The sequence below is a fragment of the Cuculus canorus genome, chromosome 6 (assembly GCF_017976375.1).
Source record: "Cuculus canorus isolate bCucCan1 chromosome 6, bCucCan1.pri, whole genome shotgun sequence".
NCBI classification, from domain to species: domain Eukaryota; kingdom Metazoa; phylum Chordata; class Aves; order Cuculiformes; family Cuculidae; genus Cuculus; species Cuculus canorus.
The window spans coordinates 31,692,393-31,715,186 of record NC_071406.1 but is presented as its reverse complement, the minus strand read 5'-3'; the positions used below and the strand labels follow the sequence as shown (position 1 = coordinate 31,715,186).

Below are 22,794 nucleotides of genomic sequence, written 5' to 3'. Positions count from 1 at the left end.
GAAAGCAACAAGCATTGATTGGAACTACCATCTCCAAAGCAGTACCTGACATATCTAAACTTTGAATCCCGACAGAAAAAAAACTACAATAGAGGCATTGTACACAAATGAGAAAGTATATTATCAAAGAAAATCCCAGAAACGGAAATATATAAACTCTCTCCATACAACTATCTGGAGATCCAGATCACTGACAAATTCTCACCTTCATGAACAGAAGATGTGATTTCCACTTTGAATTGGAGATATCCACTTACATGATCAGCTGGGAGCCTTCTACCAAGGTTATAGCTGAGAACCTGGTCTCTGCAAAAACAAAGATATTGGCAGTTTTTACAATTTTAATTGGTTATATTTTTCCAGTATTTTGTATCAGATTCTTTTATCAGGTATGGGCCAGAGTTACAAAAGGAAATTGCTATTAGAATCTTAAAATCAGCCACATACTCTGGCTTGTGTGGAAAAGCACAAACATGAATAATGGTGTAAAATACAATTAGTTAATATAAAAAAAACAGCCTAATAAACAACTTTGGATTGTTTCCAAATACAGATTGTGACCCAGCAATTCCTATATTCCCTAAATTTCTTCATAAGGCCTAAAGAAATCCAACTGCAAAGGATCCTATTCCTCTAACCTCCTCCTTCTCCTAACCCAAAATATGCTTTTTAATTAGCAAAACCTTTCAATTTTTAAGACCTTCTGCCCCCTTGTGGTTTTTACAATACACAAAATCCCCAGATAGTTTCTTCACATTTTAGCTCTCATTCAGTAAAGCACTTTTGCATTCCTATTTAGAAAAGCTATTAATGCTCAGTTTTAAGTTCAAATACATTCTTAAGAGTTACTGAATTCAGTGGGACTCAGACTTGGCTAAGCACTTGTATCAGCTCAATACTCAGGATCAGATCCTAGGCTACACATTCTTCTTCACAGCCAGAATTCACAGCCACACTCCTCCTCAGCCCAGCTGGGAGAGGAGGGGGCTGCAGAAGACCTCTATAGGAAATGACTCCTGTTTATGCAAACAAGTTTTTACTGGTATGAACACGTCTCCCTTACTGAGAGCACTCCTACTGCAATACGAGTGACAGACTAAAACAAAAGCAAGTTCATTACTGAAATAAGGAGCAGCAGTTTGCATCTAGAAATTAAGTTTTAGCAAAACCAAAAAAGTCCTGGGTGTACAATGTAAAGGAAAGCAGACTTCTGCACTGTCGGCCACAGTGCATCAAATTATTATAGTGGAGTCACCAGGTTCTATCACAGATTCATTGCTCTGTACTCCATTACAATTCTCAGCTAGACTCAGGCTGTCATCAGATTTCCATTTGCAATTTCCACGGTTTTTACATAATGTTTATAAAACTCTAGACCACTTGGGAAAGCTATGACATAAATAATGTCTGCTGTGTATCCAGTTGAATCAATACTAGATGATTATCATGCTCCATTACCAAATTTTGATGAAATTTAAAGTCACTTGCCCATTTTGTTACACAAACTTGTGAGCGATGCTGACAGCTATAAGTGGGGCAGAATTTTAGTGCAGTCTGTCTAAAAATTGCTGGTTCTGGACTTCACCTCTTCATTCATTACCATTAATCATTTTAATACAGAGAAAAACAAGTTAAGCATATGGTGTACTGTAAACCTTGGGACTTAGTTCATGCAATTTTTCAAGTTCTCATGTTAACCCAGTAGAGGACTTCTATTTTCCCTGACATTAACAAAATGAAGAAGAAGAAAGTGAAGATGTTTTCCTTGCTTGACCAAAAACAGGAGAAAAGAGAATTAGCAGATAACTGTATGTTTGGTATATTTCTACTTCACATCAATATTTGACATTCCCTTTTACTTCTGTTATGATGTCTAGGAAAAAGGGACTCTGATAATTGATTGGCACACAAAAACTGTAAATGGAGAAATCAATTGCAGAATAAAAGGCAAAACTATCTTCAAGACTGATTTAATGTCAGTTTAACAGCAGTACAGCAAGCCCAAACTGAATGCTTACCCATGTTCTTCCTATATTTTTATTACACAGCACTTTCTTTCACAAAAAAGGTTTGATATAACAACTACACAGAATTGAAGTATGGGAAAGAAAACAGGAAATGTCTTCCAGAAAACTGGTTTGAAAACATATAGACAAGAACTTATGAAAACAGCAAATGGGACTTCATAGCACTAGGAATCCCAGAGCAGAACAACATTTTGGGATTCAGCATGGGAAACAGATACCCTGAAGTAAGTTTTGAAACTCATCTGTATCACAGCACTACTGTTGTACGTCTAGCAGTGTGCAAATTGACTAGAAAAAGATGCTTATTTTATTCAAACTTAAAGATTAAGCATTTATTTGAAAAGTTAAGACTGTATTTATACCTGGACTGCTGTTGGATGTCACTACAAAACAAATGGGCAGGAATTTTTTACTCCTTTTTTTTATTTTTTTTTAATAAATCCTTAGGAGAAGACATCATCAGTTTCAAGCTATGAAAGAATATACTTTAAAATTGCTGCTCTGTCTTAAATAAAAATTATATTTTTGCACACACTGCTGTATCTCTCGCAGACCTCCAGCCATTTGCTTCATACCTGCAATGTATCAGAGTGCCTAATTACCAAGTTTCAGACTCTTCTCCATGCATATGGTTGTATGAACACCTTGTTGGATTATCCACTATGCTGTGCTCCCCTCCAGAAACTATTGTGAAGTGTAAAACATCTTAGAACTTTCTAAGTGACTTGTTAGCTCTATACCATAACAGTTAGAATTATTTTCAAATAGCACAACAGGTGAATTTTAAGTCCCTCCAGTGCGCTATTTATAGCAAAAGGCAATTTTAATGCTGTAGTACCACCTGCACTCTGAAAATAAGGAGTCACAGCTTTGCAGTCCTGGCCAATTTGCTGAACAGATCATAGACTCTCTGGTTATTAAACTGACAATGAAAAATACTGAACTGTAAAATAAGTGTGACAATAAAATCTGCTTCTTCTAAAAAATTTGCACACATTCATGTAGTCCTGGGATAACGCCTTGCTTCTTGACTAGCTAACCACAGGGTAACATTTTTTGGGGGAGGGTAACATTTTTCATGTAAAGAAATTAATTGAAAACAAATCATAGACACACATATACAAAAACATTGGTACATGAAGCAGAACAGGGTTAGAAACTGTGATGCCTCCCAGTCAGGCCAGAAGGCTTTTAAAATTCCTACTAAATTTCTTACTACCGACGCAATAGAAATTTGCTGGTCTGTGCCACTGAGCCAGAAAGGCTGCTCCGCACCAATATCTGAGATGCTGTCTTCCTGATTGACAGAAGTTAGCATTAAGAATGAATTAATTTACCCAATTGCATGTCTTTCCAATAATCTCTGAACTGGTATGGTTAACTTCCCAAGAAAGCGCTTGATGATTGGACGACTCTTGGCAAATTTGTCTTTAACCTCAATTTCCAGGACATCTGTTAGAAGTGCAACAAAAGAATATTTCTGGAAGGAAAGAACATATTTGACGCCATATAAATACACCTTTATTCAGAAAGTACATACATAATTACTACTAGCATGCAGTAAACTCTGAAAGCAACGACTGATGACACCAATTTCCATATTGCAAAATAATGTCAACTTGATTATATTAACCAGTGATTATATTAAGAGTGTAGCCTCTCAGGGAACCTGTATCCTTTCACTGTTCCTGCTCTGTCACGTCTGCCTGAAGACAGCCAAAAGATTCAAGAGTGGTACAGGGCAAATATATGAGCCAGCACATTGGCAGACAAGCACATGTACATACAGTAGGATAACAAATTCCCTTAGGAAAGCAAGCTTAGGAACGGAAGATTTTTATTTTCCCACTAGATTTCAAGATACTTCAAAATAAGCAAGCAAAAAAGTATGGAATAACCTACTTGAAAAAGCTGAGGTCATCTAAATATACTTTCACCACCCGGCACCTTGGAGCCACCTGTGTACAATGCCTAATACGCATCTGGCTAGAGAGCTAAAGATGTATTGAATGAGGAACAAAAGACGCAATAACTCTTCAGCTCAGCTGTAGACATCAGCCAAATATACTCAAAACAACAATGAAACTGCATCAGGAATGAAAACACTTCCTCACGCTGAACAACTGTCGGAGCTGGGTTCCTACGATAAACAGAACTTAAAAATTTGTTACTCTCAGTTTGCTATAAAATTGCAAATTATTTTCCAGAAAGGGGTAGATGTAAATAGGGATCAATTCTGCACCACTAGGACAGCATATGTAATAGGATCATAAGCTGCTGTGTCAGAGCATCGCTACAGGGAAGATACAGCAGTTAAAGCAAGCTGATATAATGCGTGCACCAGTGAACATTATCGCTTTTCTAATAAGCCTTAAAACCGAGATCAAAGGTGAAAAATGAGCATATTTTCTTTCTATCTGTGGGATAGATGGATGGACAGACAAAGTTAAGAATCAATGTAGAGACTGGAATTCTATTGTTTTTAAGATTTAAGACTTCAACACATCACAGTCTTACCCACAACCAATCACCTCAGAGCAGCGTTAATGCTGGCCTTGCTCTGTCCTGCTTTTCTGCTTGTTTGGTTTGATTATGATTTGTGGGAACATTTTCCAAAGCCTGCTCAATTTCCTAGTCTTCCTAAAGAACTCATGGACATTTATCAAACACAGTACAGGCATCTTCTCACTAGAAAACAGGTGCAGATCAAGAACACTGCTCACTGATCCAGAAAGGGTTATGGACTTCTGTCAGTATTTTCACTTTGTTTCCCACATAAACATTTATCTTCTAAGGTACAGCCCGGCTCTTTTGTGCTCAAAGACAGTTGTGGGACTGAGTTCCTTGTCCAAGACCTTCATAGCTTATTCAACGTAAACACATCTGGAAAACTTGGTTCTGCCAAACTGCCTTTTTTCCCCCAGCTTGTTGAGTGGTGCTGCAATACCTCCCTGGGCTCTCCTTCCTACAGCAGTGCATGCAGAGGTTACACTAAAGAGCATCCCCTCTGCTCAATAAAATGGAAAGCTTCCACCTGCTATGCACAATGAGACTATAATTTCCAAATGAACAGTAGTTGCAATCACTGAGCATAAATGCTCGCTTATTACACCTTTTCTTAAGGGTTCTCACAACATATAATCCATTTTAACTAATTTATTTCTCTGATTTCAAGAAATCTACAGGGCTGTTGAGTGAGTTCTACTCCTGTTGGCAGAGAAGGGAATAAAAATCTCATAGCAGCGCAGCTTAAATACACAGCTTAAATATGCAGATGATAGCTGTTTCTATCCAACAACAGGGTTCCTAAAATTACTACAATTTCTGTGTCAGTTTAAATAACTAGCTACAAAATAAGCTCAAAGCCTTCAGAGAGCAAGGACTAATGCATAAAGAGAAAATATAAGCCTGGTACACTACATCAGCTGGCAGACAGCTCTCAAAAGGGATACATTACCTCTCTGTGCCAAACAGGATTAGTTGTGTTACTGATGATAGTCGACCTTCTTTCCTGGCCATGATGAGCAAACGTAGGAAATGTACTTTTCTTTCCTGGCTGAATGGACATCTTTAGATAAGGATCAGGGTTGAAGAACATGCCTTTTTTAAGCCCAACTGCTCTAATATCTATAAGCAAAAGAAGGAGGAATGAAAAAGGAACTGAGTAAATTAAAGGTAGTTTCACAAAGTAGTGCATTCTTAAAACATTACCCAGGAAATCAATTCACCACAAACTACTAAGTACTTAAATTACTCATACGTTAACTGGATCCAGCATACAGAAGACAGTTAAAACAGGAAGTCAAGTGGTTTCCCAAGAGAATATATGGAGGAAAGGTATCAAAATCCTCATTTACATTTTAGCCTCCAGTCATTTGTAAAACAAAAGCATGAACTTCTGTTCATGCTCACCTACAAATTTTTCCTCAGTATGTAAGGTATCTCACTCTTAAAAAGAAAAACCAAAAGCAACAAAAACCCCATCACACCATCACTTCCTCTGTTTCTGGGTAAGGGGAAGAGGCTAAGACAAAAAACCCTGTATGGGAGGTGGCATAGTGAACTCACACTTTCCCAAACTTGAGATTCTGATAAACATAACTTCAAGTACTCATTATCGAGATTACTCTGGACTATGATGCATGCTACTCCCAAGTCAGAAGACAGCCTATCTCACATAAAAGGAGGCAACACTTTCTGAAAATGCTTCCTTCTTCCTAGGGAAACCTCAGCACTTCAGTCCTCATGACTTGCAACAACAAATGATAAATTCCTCAGGTGCATATTCTCATGCCTAAGGACTTCTGTGATAGCACAGGACCCATCAAGAATAAAAAGGTATTTTTAAATATCATATTAGATTTTAAAATTAACCGTAAAATATTTCTCTGTTTATGTTTGCTGAAGCACAAGATTTTTGCCTTTTTCCATTAGGTACTCTAACACATTGCATGAAGTCTTCATGACTGTAATGCCACTGGCACATACATACTTAGATGAGCAGTTTATACATGCAGCCAAAATTCACTGCACCAGAATTAAATGCCACATCTATGAATTCAGTAAAAAATAAATAAATAAAATCCCACCCAGTGTCCAGAGTTAAGGCACGCTGTAGAAATACCATAGAATAACGGTAAAGGAAAGTGTTCCGGGAAATACATTACAGACCTGTGAGTCAATACATCTTTCAAAATTAATTTAGGATACTTCTCAGGTTGAGTCACAACCTTCTATTAAACACAACAGACTTTCCAGAATTCACAAAACAATTCTTTTTATAGCACCCTATATGAGTCTACACAACCTATCTGCTCTCTCCCAGATAATGGCTGAAATATCATTTAAAAAAGCAGGGGGTTTTTCCTGCTCTACCTCAACAACCTCTAAATGTTTCATTGTCAGCTCTCCAAGATGCAGAAATAATTCTTTTCTGTCTTTGCTCAAGCTGAACATACTTTAGTCTCATACAAGACTTGCCATGGAATAAAACAAGTGAAGCTAGTAGACTGTACCCCTGTAGCTATTTTGCTGTAGTGACAGCTTTGCTCTGCCGCAAGTAAATATTTTTTTCCTTTCTAAACAACCATTTGCAGTCATTGCCTATTTACTACTTCAAAGTGATGGAATCAGCTTGCATTTTATTTAGAGGCTAAGGTTTTCACTCCTCAATCTGTGTCCCCTGTGCAAAATTTTTCATGCTGGGGTCAATCAAATCTATATCTTTAACTCCTGGAGATTCATGATTCTGGCTTGTTTTCAACTAACAGAAGTTCTAAAGATCCTTCAAGCCACTAGAGTGTGCTCCTACAGAGGCTAATGAAGAAAAGTGTTGTATCTTTGATGTTAGTTAAAACATTTTTTTTTTTAACAATAATTTGTCAGACAGAATAGCGTTGTTTTTTACCTGACAAGGTAAAGCTGACTAACTTCCTAGAGTGCTGGGCTCCAGAAGCACCTTCATCTGCGCCTTCTACTCCCATCTGAAGAGGAGAAAAAAATGAAATATACCACAGACGTTTTCATCTGCTTTTTATATGCTTGAGAATAACAATGCAATTGTAAGGTAGTATGCAGGGGAAGAATCCAACCAACTACTGCCTATTGCCACAGACAGAAAAAGCCACAGCTTTTGTTTCCAGGAAAATATCCATCGCTTAAGCCACACAGTGCTAATATACCAGTTCTTGGAATCTTCTGAACAGAACATGGATACGCTAATACATGTGCACACACTATTAACTGGAGAAAATGAGCTTGTATTTTCTTACAGGCTTCTCTTTTGTAAAATAAAATCAACAGCACGGATCAGTGATACATACCAAAGCACTGAGCTGGCCAGTGACAACACATGTAACTTTTGTCACTTTCCACAAATAGATAATTTACTGTGCAACAAAAAAAAAGCAGAGAGATCAAAGAGAGACTAACAAAACCCTTCAGATCTATGAACAAAAGCTCCTTTCAAACAGAAAAGCGCATATATACATATCTGTACTTAAATATGAATATGGTCTAAAAGTCTCTGCTTCCAGATTTTCAGGTTTAGTTTCTACTGAAATCTCTCTGTAGAGTAAAGCACTATTTCAAAACAAAGAGTTTCTCTGTATTAATGTCTTATTAATGTCTAGCTCTTTCAGCTAGCAGAATAGTTTTTCTTTGAAGACACAGATGTGCATCCAGCTGAATACTCTATCATGAAGACATCAATGGAGCTATCTTTAAAGTGAAATGATTCTCCAGGTAAGCACTGCGTGCACTCCCAGGCAGAGGAGGTGACACAGACTGACGAAAAAGCTTCAGCCAAACACAACGCTAAGGATTAATGCTACTGATAGAACTGGAAGTCATCTGAGCTATTGAATAATAACAAAAATAAGATGAATAAAAACTCGCACACCTACGTGTATAGATGAAGTATGCAAAGCAGTTTTAGAGAAGCTGAACAGTTGTCTGAAGTTACCGGATGGTGACTTCTGGAGCTGTGGTAGCTTCGAAGAACTCACTTTGTGTTAACCAGATACAAAATCATTCCTCTTTATACTCCTTTAAGCCACTTAATATCATTAGCTTCCTAGTACTTCCCACAATGATCAGCAGCCGCATAGAAATTTCATCAGAATGAGCTAACATCAGAATTTCTCCCATTGTAAAACTCTAATCCTTTGTACACAATAAGCAGTGAAATCAAGCAATGCAGGAACTGTGATGACATCAATGCCTGACGTCCCCATGGGCCTTAGTGGTCTTCTGCAGGAATACGCTGTGCCAACAAGCGCTGCTGCTCACCAACGAGCCCATCCCTCTCCCTCACTGCTGGCTTCACCTCATACTCCTTTTCTCAGGGCAGGCTGTTTCTCATCAGAGTGCTCTGGTGAGAAACGGTATCATTTTCCCACCCGGCATGACATCATTATGCCAGTGACTTTCTATGGATGCATAAGCAGTGACATCTGGTAGCCAAATTACAAGGGCACTGAAAGCAATAGGTTAATTCCAGCCAGATCAGCATCCCCTGACCTACAGATTCCCTGGGAGCAGCAAGGGGCACATTCCCTTGGGAAGACGACACTGCTCAGGCAAGGCCAGAGGAACTCTATGTATTTCAGTGTACTCTCTTGGGCTTATCCTAACACTCATTGTTTTCTTGTTAAAAACGTTATTCAACAACAAAAAGGCTTTCCTCATTCAATACCTCTTTTTTCTGCTACATCACTGATTTTGTTAAATATTGTTTACATTGCTTCATTACTTCATTTTATAGGAAACTGGACTTGCCCCCAATTCAGCTATAATAAAATGAACTGTAACAGTGTTCCCTAGCAGTTCCACAGTTTCACTATATACTTTTTCCCTCTTCTGTTATTATGTCCGTAACAGTAATTTCAATTTTTCTGTGCTATGTAAAAAATTTCATCCCAGCATATATGTTTTCAGTTTTGCGCTATCATAGAATAGTTTGGGTTGGAAGGGATCTCAAAGCCCATCCAGTTCCAACCCCCCTGCCATGGGCAGGGACATGTCCCACCAGACCAGGCTGCCCAACCTGGCCTTGAACACCTCCAGGGATGGGGCAGCCACAGCTTCCCTGGGCAACCTGGGCCAGTGCCTCACCACCCTCAGCAGAAAGAATTTCTTCCAAATGCCTAATCGAAATCTGCCCCTCTCCAATTTATAGCTATTGTCCCTTGCCCTATCACTACAGATACAGATTTTGTAAAAAGTCCCTCCCCTGTTTTCTTGTAGCCCCTTCAGGTACTCTAATGCCACTGTAAGGTCTCCCCTGAGCCTTCTCTTCTCCAGGCGGAACAACCCCAACACTCCCAGCCTGTCCTCATGGCAGAGGTGCTCCAGCCCTCTGATCATCTTCATGACCATCCTCTGGACCCATTCCAACAATTCTATATGATTCTTACACTGAGGTTTCCAGAACTGGACACAATACTCCAGATGAGGTCTCACAAGAGTGGAGTAGAGGGGCAGAATCCCTTCCCTCGCCCTGCTGCACACGCTTCTTTTGATGCAGCCCAGGATATGGTTGGCCCTGCAGGCTGTGAGCAGGCACTGCCGGCTTGTGTCAAGTTTCTTATTAACAAGCACCCCCAATATTAGTGAATCAAATGCACTGCGAAACTTCAAGCCAGCTGAAGCGCTAGCCTGTTAGATAAACTACTTCCATCAAAAGCACCTGGATACAAGTTTGGAAGGCTCTTCTTCCAATACCTATTTAAATCACTGAAAAAACTCCTCTAGAAATCTTAGCATTTCAAAATAACAAGTCCCATACTGAAAGCATAGTGAGGCAGCAATAATTCTCAATAGTCAGAAAGTTATCCAAATTTCAACAGCATATGAACATTTAAATCCAATAAAAACTTTGCAACAGCAGATTTTTGTCCAGTCCCATTTCTATACTAATAATTCCTATCTCAACAACAATTTTATTTTTAATATTAACAAATACTAACAATAAATTGAGACTTTTAATAAGGATTCAGTTTCAGTTAGATAACCAAGGTGAAAAATTTCCACTATGGTGTTAAATTACAGCAAATAGTAAGCCATAAATTGAAAGCATGTAAAAACAAGCTCTTAGCATGAAATATTACAGCTAATCTCAGTGATTTTGATGATGGTTTACTATGAAAAATATAAACCCAAGAAAAGCATTTCCCAATTTTAATTAGTTTTGTCAGGAAAATGCAGGTTTTTGCAAAAATTGCAGTTAATGGTCAAACTAGGAGACATACCAATAGGTATCTCTGAGAGCTAACATGATCATCTTATAAAAATACTATGAACAAATAAACTAAACTTACCATCACAGCAGGGTTTTTCACAGTGATACACGGAGTAGTAGCTCGGAGGGCTCCACTAACCCCATGGTAGTATTTAAAACAGATCTTTATTTCAGCTGGAAAACAAAACAAAAAAAACACATTAAAACCTTTGTGATAGACCCTCTGCAAAAGAGAGACAAGGAAACGAACATGTGCATACAGGGTTCATACTTCACTTCTGTTCACAGTCTGAGTTTGGGTAGCTCCCTGACACATCTTCCTTGTAAATCCACAAAATAACTGTAAGTGAAATAATATATTTTCTTTCAATCTGAAGAAAACTGGATAGCCTGAATACAGTTTTTCGCTAAAGAGCTGGTAAATCCTGCCTATTATTTTTCAGTTGTTAATTTTAAATATATTTCTACTCAGTAAAACAGCAGTAGCTCATTTTTCCCAGCATTAACAGTGAGATGTCCATGTTCAATACTGGGTAAGAAACGGCTAAGTATTCCCACAACCCAAACAAAGCCACTTCTGTATGTTTTGTATGAGTTCAGAACAATAGAATAGAATAGTTTCGGTTGGAAGGGACCTTAAAGATCACCCAGTTCCAACCTCCCTGACGTGTGCAGGGACATCTCCCACCAGACCAGGCTGCCCGAGGCCCCATCCAGCCTGGCCTTGAACACTTCTAGGGAGGGGGCATCTACAACTTCCCTGGGCAACCTGGGCCAGTGCCTCACCACCCTTATCAGAAAGAATTTCTTCCAAATGTCTAATCGAAATCTGCCCCCTCTCCAGTTTACAGCCATCCCTCCTCGTCCTATCACTCCATGCCCCCGTAAGAAGCCCCTCCCCAGCTTTCTTGTAGCCCCTCCAGGTACTAGATGGTCTCTCTGGAGCCTTCTCTTCTCCAGGCTGAACGAGTCCAACTCTCTCAGCCTGTCCTCATAGCAGAGGTGCTCCAGCCCTCGCATCATTTTTGTGGCCTCCTCTGGACCCGTTCTGACTGCTCCATATTCTTATGTTGGGGATTCCAGAACTGGACACAATACTACAGGTGGAGTCTCATGAGAATATAGCAGAAAGGGAGAATCATCTCCCTTGCCCTACTGGCCACACTTCTTTTGATGAAGCCTAGGATATGGTTGGCCATTTGGGCTGCAACCGTGCATTGCCAGCTCACGTAGAGAGGGAAGGAAATGAGATTGGTACCAATCTCTGAAGAGATTGTGTTCATTTCAACATAACAGAGTTAATGTGAATTATTTCTCAGCAGACTTGTACACTGCAAATAAAAAAAAAATAATTACACACGGTTTATTGTTAAATTATATTGAAAATGGGAAATCATATTGAAAATTATATGGAAATGAGACATCTCTCTACAGCCTTACACACAGAGGTGGTACTAAAGGTATTCTATCTTGTCCATCTACAAAACAACTGAAGTGAGTAATTAACATATTTTGATGAATGCATTAACGCATATTATGTTGACAGGATTATTTAAACAGTGGCATCCTTTACGAGCAATTCCAACAGTTTGTTGGTTTTTTTCCCCATATGGAAGCAAGTAATTCCCAAATGTGCTACCAACCCCTATAGGAATTGTGATAGAAGAGAGAACAGCATAGGTGAATACATGTGCTCCGTGTATCACTGTGAACACTTTAGGAGAAGTCTGGCTAGAAAGCTGCCTAGAAGAGAAGGACCTGGGGATGTTGGTTGACAGCTGACTGAATATAAGCCAGCAGTGTGCCCAGGGGGCCAAGAAGGCCAATGGCATCTTGGCTTGTACCAGAAACGGTGTGACCAGCAGGTCCAGGGAGGTTATTCTGACCCTGTACTCAGCACTGGTGAGACCGCACCTCAAATCCTGTGTTCAGTTCTGGACCCCTCACCACAAGAAGGATGTTGAGGCTCTGGAGCGTGTCCAGAGAAGAGCAAGGAAGCTGGTGAGGGGCTGGAGAACAAAGTCTTACGAGGAGTGGCTGAGAGAGCTGGGGTTGTTTAGCCTGGAGAAGAGGAGGCTGAGGGGAGACCTTATTGCTCTCTACAACTACCTGAAAGGAGGTTGTGGTGAGGAGGGAGCTGGCCTCTTCTCCCAAGTGACAGAGGACAGGACAGGGGGCAATGGCCTCAGGCTCCACCAGGGGAGGTTCAGGCTGGACATCAGGAAAAAAATTTTCATGGAAAGGGTCACTGGGCACTGGAACAGGCTGTCCAGGGAGGTGGTTGAGTCACCCTCCAGAGGTGTTTAAGGGACGGGTGGATGAGGTGCTGAGGGGCATGGTTTAGGGAGTGTTAGGAATGAATGGACTCGATGACCCATTAGGTCCCTTCCAACCTAATCATTCTATGATCCTATGATTCTATGCTAAGTGCCTCAAGCCCTTGAGCAGCAGCAATGTCTAGGCCACGCGCCTTGGGCTTCTTTTTCCTAACCTTAGGCAAAGGCACAGAGAATAGAAAGGCTACAAGTGTCTCACCACTGCCTCACAGCCAAAACCAGGATTGCAGAGAACGAGGGTAGAGACTCATGGTATATCTTCCTGGATTATACTACAGTCCCATTTGCTGTAAGATAATTGTGCTTTTTGCTTTGAGTAGATTCTTGCAAGACAGAGGAGGAAAGAAATCATTAGATAATCTATCCTGATCACTGCTGCCTCCCTCCCCTTCACAAAATGAATGTTGACTTATGGACTTCACAACTATACACAGCAGCCCAGTATGACCCTCACCAAAGTCAAATGGGAGGGCAAGGCTGGGGCAAATATTCCACGGTCCTACAAGATGCTTCCCTGCTTATATATCCAAGCATTACAGTTCGTCATCACAGGTTACACAGAAAGGTGATGTCAAGGTACAGGACGCATTGCCTACATGCATTCTGAAGTCGGCAATACCAAAATTAATTTTATTTGGCCGTGACTAGCTTGCTAAATTATCCTGTATGGATCTTCAATTGCTTTTATTCATTCCACTAATTCTCCTGTCATCCATAGACAAAATTAGGAGGAAACCTGGATTTCAAACCCCTGATGACAAAGTTTAAAAGCACTGCAACTTTCACTAACAGGGCACTACTAATAAGATGCAACCTGTCAAATCTTTTACTACTGTTTCGTGTGCCAATCAAAAAATACCCTTGATCCTGGCAAAATAAGAGAATAGACACAATGTGAGGATGAGAAAAAAATAACTGTAAAACACAACCTCCTAAAGTCTGGATCCTGCATAAGACCTACAAGTGTTCTGGCTTTCTGATAGGAGTGGAGATGCAAGTGCGGCTGACCATGGTGAGAGCTATTAAAAATGCCATTCGGTTTACTCTTGAAAGCTCATTCTGTATGAGTAGGATCCATCATTCAATGCTCTGTCTTCAGCCACACTTTAACAGGAAATTAAGAATAGAGCATGTGTTATCTCCGCTTTGTACACTGGGACCTTCTGTTACTCAACAAGTTAAAAAAAGACTTACCTAATTCTGCATCTTATCTGTCCACGACTATTAATCAGTTATGAGAAAGAGTTAGAGACATTTGCCACTAGGATGATTCTCATCAGACTCTGGAAGCAGTTGCATGATGCACACCTGAAAGAACCTTCAAGCACTTTATACTGGAACATAGGAAAGGTGAACATTGAACCATGTTTCTGGTCCCACCAAATAAAGTTTTGTTTGCTAAACTGCATTTACTGTAAACAAAAGATTATTATGTTTTACTGAAGCTTGTGTTGTTCCTCTGCATTCTGCCAACCCAGAATAGCTATAATTATGCCTGCCTTTGATCCTGTGGGATTTTCCCTATCTGGAACAATCTCTGTGTTTTTCTTCTCCACTGGGATAACTATTCTGTGTGAGGTTGATGAGAATTTACTTCTGGTTACAGAAATGGCCACAGGCAGCCAGGAACTATAGCAGTCAGTTCAGACTGACCAGAGGATGTGCATGAGAGTTTCAGCAGTTTAGTTCCTCTGACTTGATTTAACAATATGTCAGTAGTTCTAAAATACAAACCTGCAATGTTTTCTACAAGGTTTTGAACCATACAGCATGATTCCTTGAGGGCTGAGGTATTTCATTACTGCAAGATCAAATACTCACTTATCCCTAATGAGAAGGATCAGACCCATCCTGCAAGCCTGCTCAGCCAAAAAGCATTATTATTTATTTTTAAGTTTGCTGCAGTTATAGGTCAATGTTTATTTACTATCTTGCTCCCTGAACAAAGAGGAGGCATCTCAGAACCCCCCTTCAAAGGAAAGCGCCTGGCTGACAGCGCCTCCAGGGACTTAGGAGGTGGAGGAGCTGCTGGTCCCACTTCCTCCTCCTCACAGCTGATTTCACCCACACAGTCAAAACATGCTCTATTTACCACAAGCCTTACAGTAAAATTCAAAATGCAAACAGGATTTCTAATCACCTACAAAGGTTTTTCAGACTTAAAAATCATGGATCAGGACCTAAAGGTTCTTCCTAAACTGAGCAATTCTGTTGGCCTACCAACAACACTTACACCCAAACAGGCATACAAGAATTTGGACTCTCCACATATTTTAAGTAACCAGGACTCAAGCCTTGAGCATCCCTTAATCACGCTGTGAAAGTATTATGACTACACAAGAGTATGGTAAGAGAGCAAACTATTTCACCCAGGCTTCTACATTCCAGCTACATCACTCAGCTGTATTGCAATCCAAACTTTATTTTTCAGAGAGTTTCTGGAGGCGGTGTTTGTTGAGTCAGTTGTCACTACCTACCCTCTCTAAACTGGGGGACTTCAATGCCCTGACATCTGCTGGGAAAGTAGTATGGCAAGCTGTAGGCAATCCAAGAGACTCCTAGAGTGCGTCAGAGATCATTTCTTAACCCAGGTAAACAGACTCTCCTACCCAAGGGGATGCAATACTGGATCCAAAAGTCACCAATGCAAGTGAGTCATCAGTGACATCAAGAGCGGAGGCAGCCTGGGCTGCAGTGATCACACACTAATGGATTTAAGGTCCTGGGGGATATGGGATAGGTGAGGAGTAGAGTCAGGACCCTAAATTTTAGGAAAGCGAACTTCCAGCACTTCAAGAAGTTAGTCAATAGGACCCTGTCGGAAATGGTCCTCAGGGACAAGGGAGCAGAACAGAGCTGGCAAATATTTAAGGATGCTTTCCATAAAGCGCAAGAGCGCTCGGTCCCCAGAAGCAGGAAATTGGACAGGGAAGGGAAGGCACCAGCATGGCTGAGTGGAGACCTATAGGTCACACTGAAGAGTGAGAGGGAAGTGCAAGCAGTGACAGGGAACCTGGGAAGTGCATAGGGACACTGCCCAGTTGTGTAGGGATGGGGTCAGGAAGGCCAAAGCACAGCTGGACCTGAACTTATCGAAGGAAGCAAAGACTTACAAGAAAGGCTTCTACAAGTACATCAACCACAAATGGAAGGTTAAAAAAAGCATACCCCCACTGATGGATGAAAACAGTGACCTCCTGTCAACAGTCAAGGAGAAGGCTGAGGTACTCAACAGCTTTTTTGCCTCAGTCTTCACTGACAACCGCCCTCCTCACCCCTCCTGGATCAATGGACAACAAGATGGGGACCCCGGCTAAAGTCCCTCCCACTGTAAGGGAAGGATCAGGTTTGTGACCACCTGAGGAACATGAACATATACAAACCTATGGGATATGACAAGACGCATCTCAGAGTCCTGAGGGAATTGGCCAAGGTAGTGACCAAGCCACTCTCCATGGTATTTGAAAAGTCATGGCAGTCAGAGGAAGTCTCTCGTACCGGGAAGAAGGGCAACATTGTGCCCATTTTTAAAAAGGGTATAAAAGATGACTTGGAACTATCAACCGGTTAGCATCACCTATGTGTCTCTGGGAAGGTTATGGAACAGATCCTCAAAGAAGCTATGCTAAAACACATGGAGGACAGGGATGTGACTCGAGACAGCAAGCATGGTTTCACCAAGGGCAAGTCCTGCATGACCAACCTACTGGCTTTCTATGATGGGGTGACCACATGAGTAGACACAAGAAAAGCAATGGATGTCTGGACTTCTGTAAAGCCTTTGACACGGTGCCCCACAACATCATTCTCTCCGAATTGGAAACAAAAGTATTTGCTGGGAGGACTGTTCGGTGGATAAGGAATTGGATGGATGGTTGCGTTCAGAGAGTAGTGGTCAACTGGCTCAACGTCCAGAAGGAGATCCGTGACAAGTGGGGTCCCTCAGGGATCTGTACTGAATCCAGTGCTGTTTAATATCTTCATCAGTGATACAGATGGTGAGATCAAGTGCACCCTCAGCAAGTTTGAAGATTACACCAAGCTGAGTGGTGCAGTTGTTACACCAGAAGGATGGAAAGTCATCCAGAGGGGCTTGGACAGGCTGGAGAAGTGGGCTTGTGTGGACCTCATGAGGTTCAACAGGATCAAGTGCAAGGTCCTACACCTGGATTGGGGCAATCCACAGTTTCAATATAAGGTGGGGGGACAACACAATTGAGAGCAGCCCTGCGCAGAAGGACCTGGGAGTGCTGATTGATGAGAAGCTCAACATGAGCTGGCAATGCATGTGAGCAGCCCACAAGGCCAATCATATCTTGGGTGGCATCAAAAGAAGTGTAGCCAGCAGGTCAAGGGAGGTGATTCTGCCCATCTACTCCGCTCTTGTGAGACCCCACCTGGTACTGTATCCAGTTCTGGAATCCCCAATATAAGAAGGAAATGGAGCTGTTAGAATGGGTCCAGCGGAGGACCATAAAGATGATCAGAGCACCTCTGCTATGAGGACAGACTGAGATTATTCAGCCTGGAAATGAGAAGGCTCCAGGGAAACCTTATTGTGACCTTCCAGTACCTGAAGGAGGCCTACAAGAAAGCAGGGGAGAGACTTTTTACAAGGACATGTAGTGATAGGATGAGAGGGGTTGGCTATAAATTGGAAAGGGTAGATTTTGCTTAGACATTAGAAAGAAATTCTTCACAATGAGCATGGTGAGGCACTGGAACAAGTTGCTCAGGGAAGCTATGGCTGCCCCATCCCTGGAAGTGTTCAAGGCCAGGTTGGATGAGGTGTCTGGTCAGCCTGGTCTGGTGGGAGGTGTCCCTGCCTGTGGCGGGGGGGTTGGAACTGGATGGGCTTTGAGTTCCCTCCCAACCCAAACCAATCTATCATTCCATGAAATTCCTCCTTCATCTAAAAATTTGACGAAAATTCGGTTGGAGTATCTATGACTGTTTAGAAGTTGCTGCATACTGCTGTAAAGAGTGATATACATGTTAATTAACCTGAACATTCCATAAAACCATAATCCTCTTCATTAAAAGCCAATAGCCATTATAATTGCATAACAATAGTTTTACAGCTCAGGTCTCTTACATAAAAATGCTGGAAATAACAAAGGTTTATGGGACTCAAACACTGACATTTAAATTTCAAAATAACTCCTGCATGAAATTACAGCATTGTATTTCCCTCTATGGACCATACACTCCTGCCTCTTCAATAATGAGGAGATCAGCTTACGCCAAATAATAGCTTGTTTTTAAAACATCACTAATTCCCTGAAGCTCCTCAGTTTAACTACATTTTTACTGTCTTTAATACTTTAACTTTGCCCATTAAATATTGTTTTATGATAGAAAGACACTCAGAATACATAATCTTGGAATACATAAACACATGAACATAAAGTAAAAGAACGCATTCTTTCCAGGAGACTGATAATTCAGAACAACAAATGTGCTCACTTTAAGGGACATTTGCTCCAGACATACCCTTGTCAAATGAAAACATTAGAGGTGGAATAACCCCACACTCCAGTGAGAACCGATGGGCAGAGACATCTGCAGAGGACAAGTCAAATCCTAGCTGTGTTCTTAACAGTCCATGGACGTAAACGGCACTCCCAGCTAACTGTATGGAAAGAGTACCGCAGCTAACACTGCCTGGACACCGCACTTGAGCTGAATCCACAGCTCTCTACAGATGTAAACATACGCCCTCTAAAATTCAGTGAGGAAAAAGCTGACAGCATGTAAACTTGCCTGAAAAATATGAGACAGTATTTCACAAAGCTTGTTTAAGAAAATTTTGCCACTAGAGGAAATTAAGTCACTCACATTCAGGCTTTACAAAACTATAAAGGGAGATACAATCCAAGGAAAAGGCACTGGGTTAAACCTTTATTTTTCCAAACTGAATATAAACACCTCACAGACAACAGCAGGAATTTAGAAGTGCTCTGCATGTCCGGCCAGTTGAATTTCTTTTCCTTAGCATGACATTTCAGCGAACACAACTTTTGTGTTTGGACATCCAGCAGTCTATTCTATTCCCTGCATCACTTTCACCATGAACCTTTTTGATTACTTTCTACTGGGACCAGCAAAGCATAGCCAACAGCAGCAGAACGCCAGTGCCAAAGCCGGCTGCTTTTGGGTACCTGTCATCTTCCTTAGCAGGTATCACAGAATTTATTTTACAGAAGGAATAATAAAAAAGCACTCCGACCCAGAAAAATACTAAAACAGATTTAATGACAGCTTTTTCAATAAACTAGGATCAGTAACAGAAAATGTCCCAATGATCTCTCTTCATCTAACCTGCTTCAAAGGAAACTGCTTGGACAAATGGTTGTTCAGATAACAGAGTCTTCTGATCCCTGCCAGCCCTACTCACTTCGCTCTCACTCCAAGACATTCTTATTTACAGTTAGAAGCACTGACTATTATATTCTAGTTTGGCAAAGCATTTAGTTATAACGTAATCTTTAAAACAAAACACTAGGGGTATTATGTGCCTAAGGAAGTCAACAAGACTTGCCACAAATGTAAAAAATACAAGACCTGATCCCGTTTCAGTTATTCGTGATACTCAAAAATAGCTGTTAACAGACAACAGATATAAATAGCAGAAGAATAATAGAAGTATTGCTAACGCAGTGAACCTGTTTATAAATAGGGCAGGGACAACAACCATGACTCCTCAGATAGACCACTGAAAGGGACTGGTCGCAGGGCACTACACAGACAAGTGTTCCAGGCTCAGAACAACTCCATGTGAGAAAAACACGACTTTTATAGAATTTAATTTAAATGGTAAAAAAAAATAACAACTGGATACAAGTAATGAGTTATGTTGACAGAACATTCATTAACATCGACCATCTTCGTCAAAACCACTAAAAATACTAAAATGTACTCATATCTCTAGGAACAACAAGTTTTTGCTAAAAGCACATCAAGTTCAATTATTGAACTGATTTTTTTCCCTGCAACATATATTAGCTTTTTTAACAAAAAAAAAAAGGTGCTGGGAGCCTGCTCTGCTGGCTAAAAAGCATGGTGGTTTCAGTTTCAGTACACTACTTTTGTGAAAGTTATAATTTCATGGAACTAGAGACTGAACGCAGAGAACTCCAAACAAAACCTCACTAGCAACATGACACCAGTATAACGCCCACATATATATTACTATGTTTTCTGAACTATATCCAATAGTCTACCCATACCACAAACCTGAGATTCTGAGTACAAAACAGACAGCATCTGTGCAGTCACTGCATCTGAGTATCACAGTGTGGCACCAGAAGTAATTTAACCACAAACATCTCAAGGGTGATTTGGAAATGACTGATGTGACAAGACTGGCACTCTCTGGATGAATCCCAACAGCCACCACTATGGATTACTCCTGAAGTCAAGCCATGGCAGTATTAGTAAAGAAAATACACACCAATCAATATTACTCTATTCTACTCACAGTAATAACTAGGACATCAGCTGTTATAAATAACAACAAAGACATTACACTACAGGTAAAGTAGGTGAAGGTTTCTTCTGGATACTGTAATTAATACTCATGGGACCAAGACTGTAACTTATAAATACCTTTCCAATCTGGTCTCAAAGGAGGCTTAAACAAGGCAGGATGAGGGCAGGGACTCAAGTAGGGACTCAGTTCAACAAGACCATCCATATTGCTGAACAGTGACCATGCACCACTGACACAGGCAGGAGGGTTGGCTGCACAAGCACAAGCCACACTGTGTCACTTGCCCCCAGCAGCAGAAAATAACCTCTGGCCTGTTTTGCCTACTAGACTACGTAAAGCTTTTAACTTCTGAGGACTTGGCATATGGAAGTGTGTAAGCACCAGTTACTTGCTGCATGACAGTGACTGTAGTACATCAAATCTCCCTGCCATGGCACCTCCAAAATGACCTGTCCTTCCTCATATTGCAGAAAATTGACTTAGAAGCTGCAGCTTATAAATCAGCAGCAGCTTTTGTCAACTCATCTTCATAAAATTCAAGCTTCCTTGAAGATGCTTTTTCTACCACCAGCTTTTCCATGGATCATTTCACTCCATCTTTCTGCTAGCTCTGTTCTCCATAAAGAATAACATCATCGCTGTTCCACCATGATGCCTCGAAGGGAACCCCTGCCATCCCAAACTCACAGACTGCTACACCCAGAAAAACAATCTGCCATATAAAATCAATCCTGGGACAATTGCAGCCACTCTTGCAGAGACGGAAGTTCCCAATGTACTTAAGGACCTGAACAGCCTGATGTCCTGATAAATACCAGGTGACCATACCAAACACGAAAGCACTAAGCTGTGTTGCACCTTCACACTACTGCCACTTGCTCAGCACCATACTCCTTGAACTTGTTCTTTCCTTTTACAGAAGAAGGATGAAAACTGTTTGTAGAGCTGTGGCTACATTTAGCAATCCTTCTGTAGTTTACACAGCAAACAACTTGGAGGAGCCATCTAGTGAGTCACTGTTTTCCTTCCCTCACATTTCAGCAAACCTCAGAGCAGGATGTTTTTAAGCCACCTCTACTACTTGAGTAAGGAAACACCATCTCAGGCACATGGATGCTCAAATTCACCTTCTTGAATCTCTGAAATGACAGACTCCCCTTTCATGCTTATATGGCACTTTTGCTCTTTCCCCAGGGAAAAGAAAGAGGAGCACCTGTCTCCACGCCGGTTGGCTCTGCTGTTCAGAGCCACTCACTTTGTCTCGAGGTGACAGCTTAAGGACAGCAGCTGTTTGCGATGGTGAGCTTGTTTTTTCTTTCTCCTTTGCATACTCTTCCTCCCCCACCCCCACCCCCACCCCATTCTCAGCAACTCAGAGGCTGCTTATATTTCTGGAATACATTAAGTTCATTTCTCATTATTTCACTGTTGATTCCTTTGATTCTTCCTTCTCAGGGTAGAGTCTACAGAACTTCTTGTGTTGTTTTTTGTCTAAAGCAACTGAGAGCTTTCTTTGATCATCCTTGTTTTGCTAATTTGGGATGCTTTGAGGGGAATTAATGTCTGGTTTTAGCATGAAGATGAGGAGACTCTATCCTTCCTTCTGCAGGTCGCTTGATCTGAATAGAGCAGATGGCAAACTATGCCTTTACATTTTATTTGCCTGGGAAATAGGAGATGCTGAATCCATAGGGAGGGATTTTAAGAAAAATAAATGGAATGACTGGAAAATTGAGTCACAAGATTGCAGACCTGCAGTAATACAGAATTCAGGAAAAATGGTAATCTAAGGCCTACCTTTAAACATAAACATAAATTCCACAGAACTCAGTGAAACTATTGATAAGTTTACGATTATGCTAATGAGAAAACAGCTTCCCAAATTAAGGGAAGATGCTTTTTTTAAAAGATACAAATCTGTGGACTGCAGAAGGAATCTGAAGCTCAATCCAGCTGACCCCCACTGATTAACATTAGTGTAATTAAAATGGAAATATTGCTGCTGCATGAGATCCGTTTGCATATGGCTGGTTAGTAATGCCACCATTCTCTGCACTTCACCCTACAGAGATGTTGCTTTACTGGTGAAAAGACATATGTCCCTAAGCTCTGACACCGTTAGGGAAAGAACACAACCAAAGCCTTTGGGATTATGTGCACACTGACTGATCTCAACTCACCACTCCACATTAGTGACTT

General features: G+C 40.9%; 1 protein-coding gene across 5 annotated transcripts in view; it reads right to left on the bottom strand.

Annotated features, from left to right (window-relative positions):
* The window catches only part of HECW2 (HECT, C2 and WW domain containing E3 ubiquitin protein ligase 2), a 175,476-nt gene that overhangs the window by 61,562 nt on the left and 91,120 nt on the right, over positions 1-22,794 (bottom strand). For all 5 annotated transcript variants that reach the window (XM_054070636.1, XM_054070637.1, XM_054070638.1 and 2 more), the window contains 5 exons: positions 10,847-10,941; positions 7,435-7,510; positions 5,485-5,654; positions 3,365-3,507; positions 206-306 (listed from right to left, as the gene is read on the bottom strand). In XM_054070636.1, the coding sequence (XP_053926611.1) occupies positions 206-306; positions 3,365-3,507; positions 5,485-5,654; positions 7,435-7,510; positions 10,847-10,941 (585 nt within the window). The remainder of the gene's footprint in view (positions 1-205; positions 307-3,364; positions 3,508-5,484; positions 5,655-7,434; positions 7,511-10,846; positions 10,942-22,794) is intronic.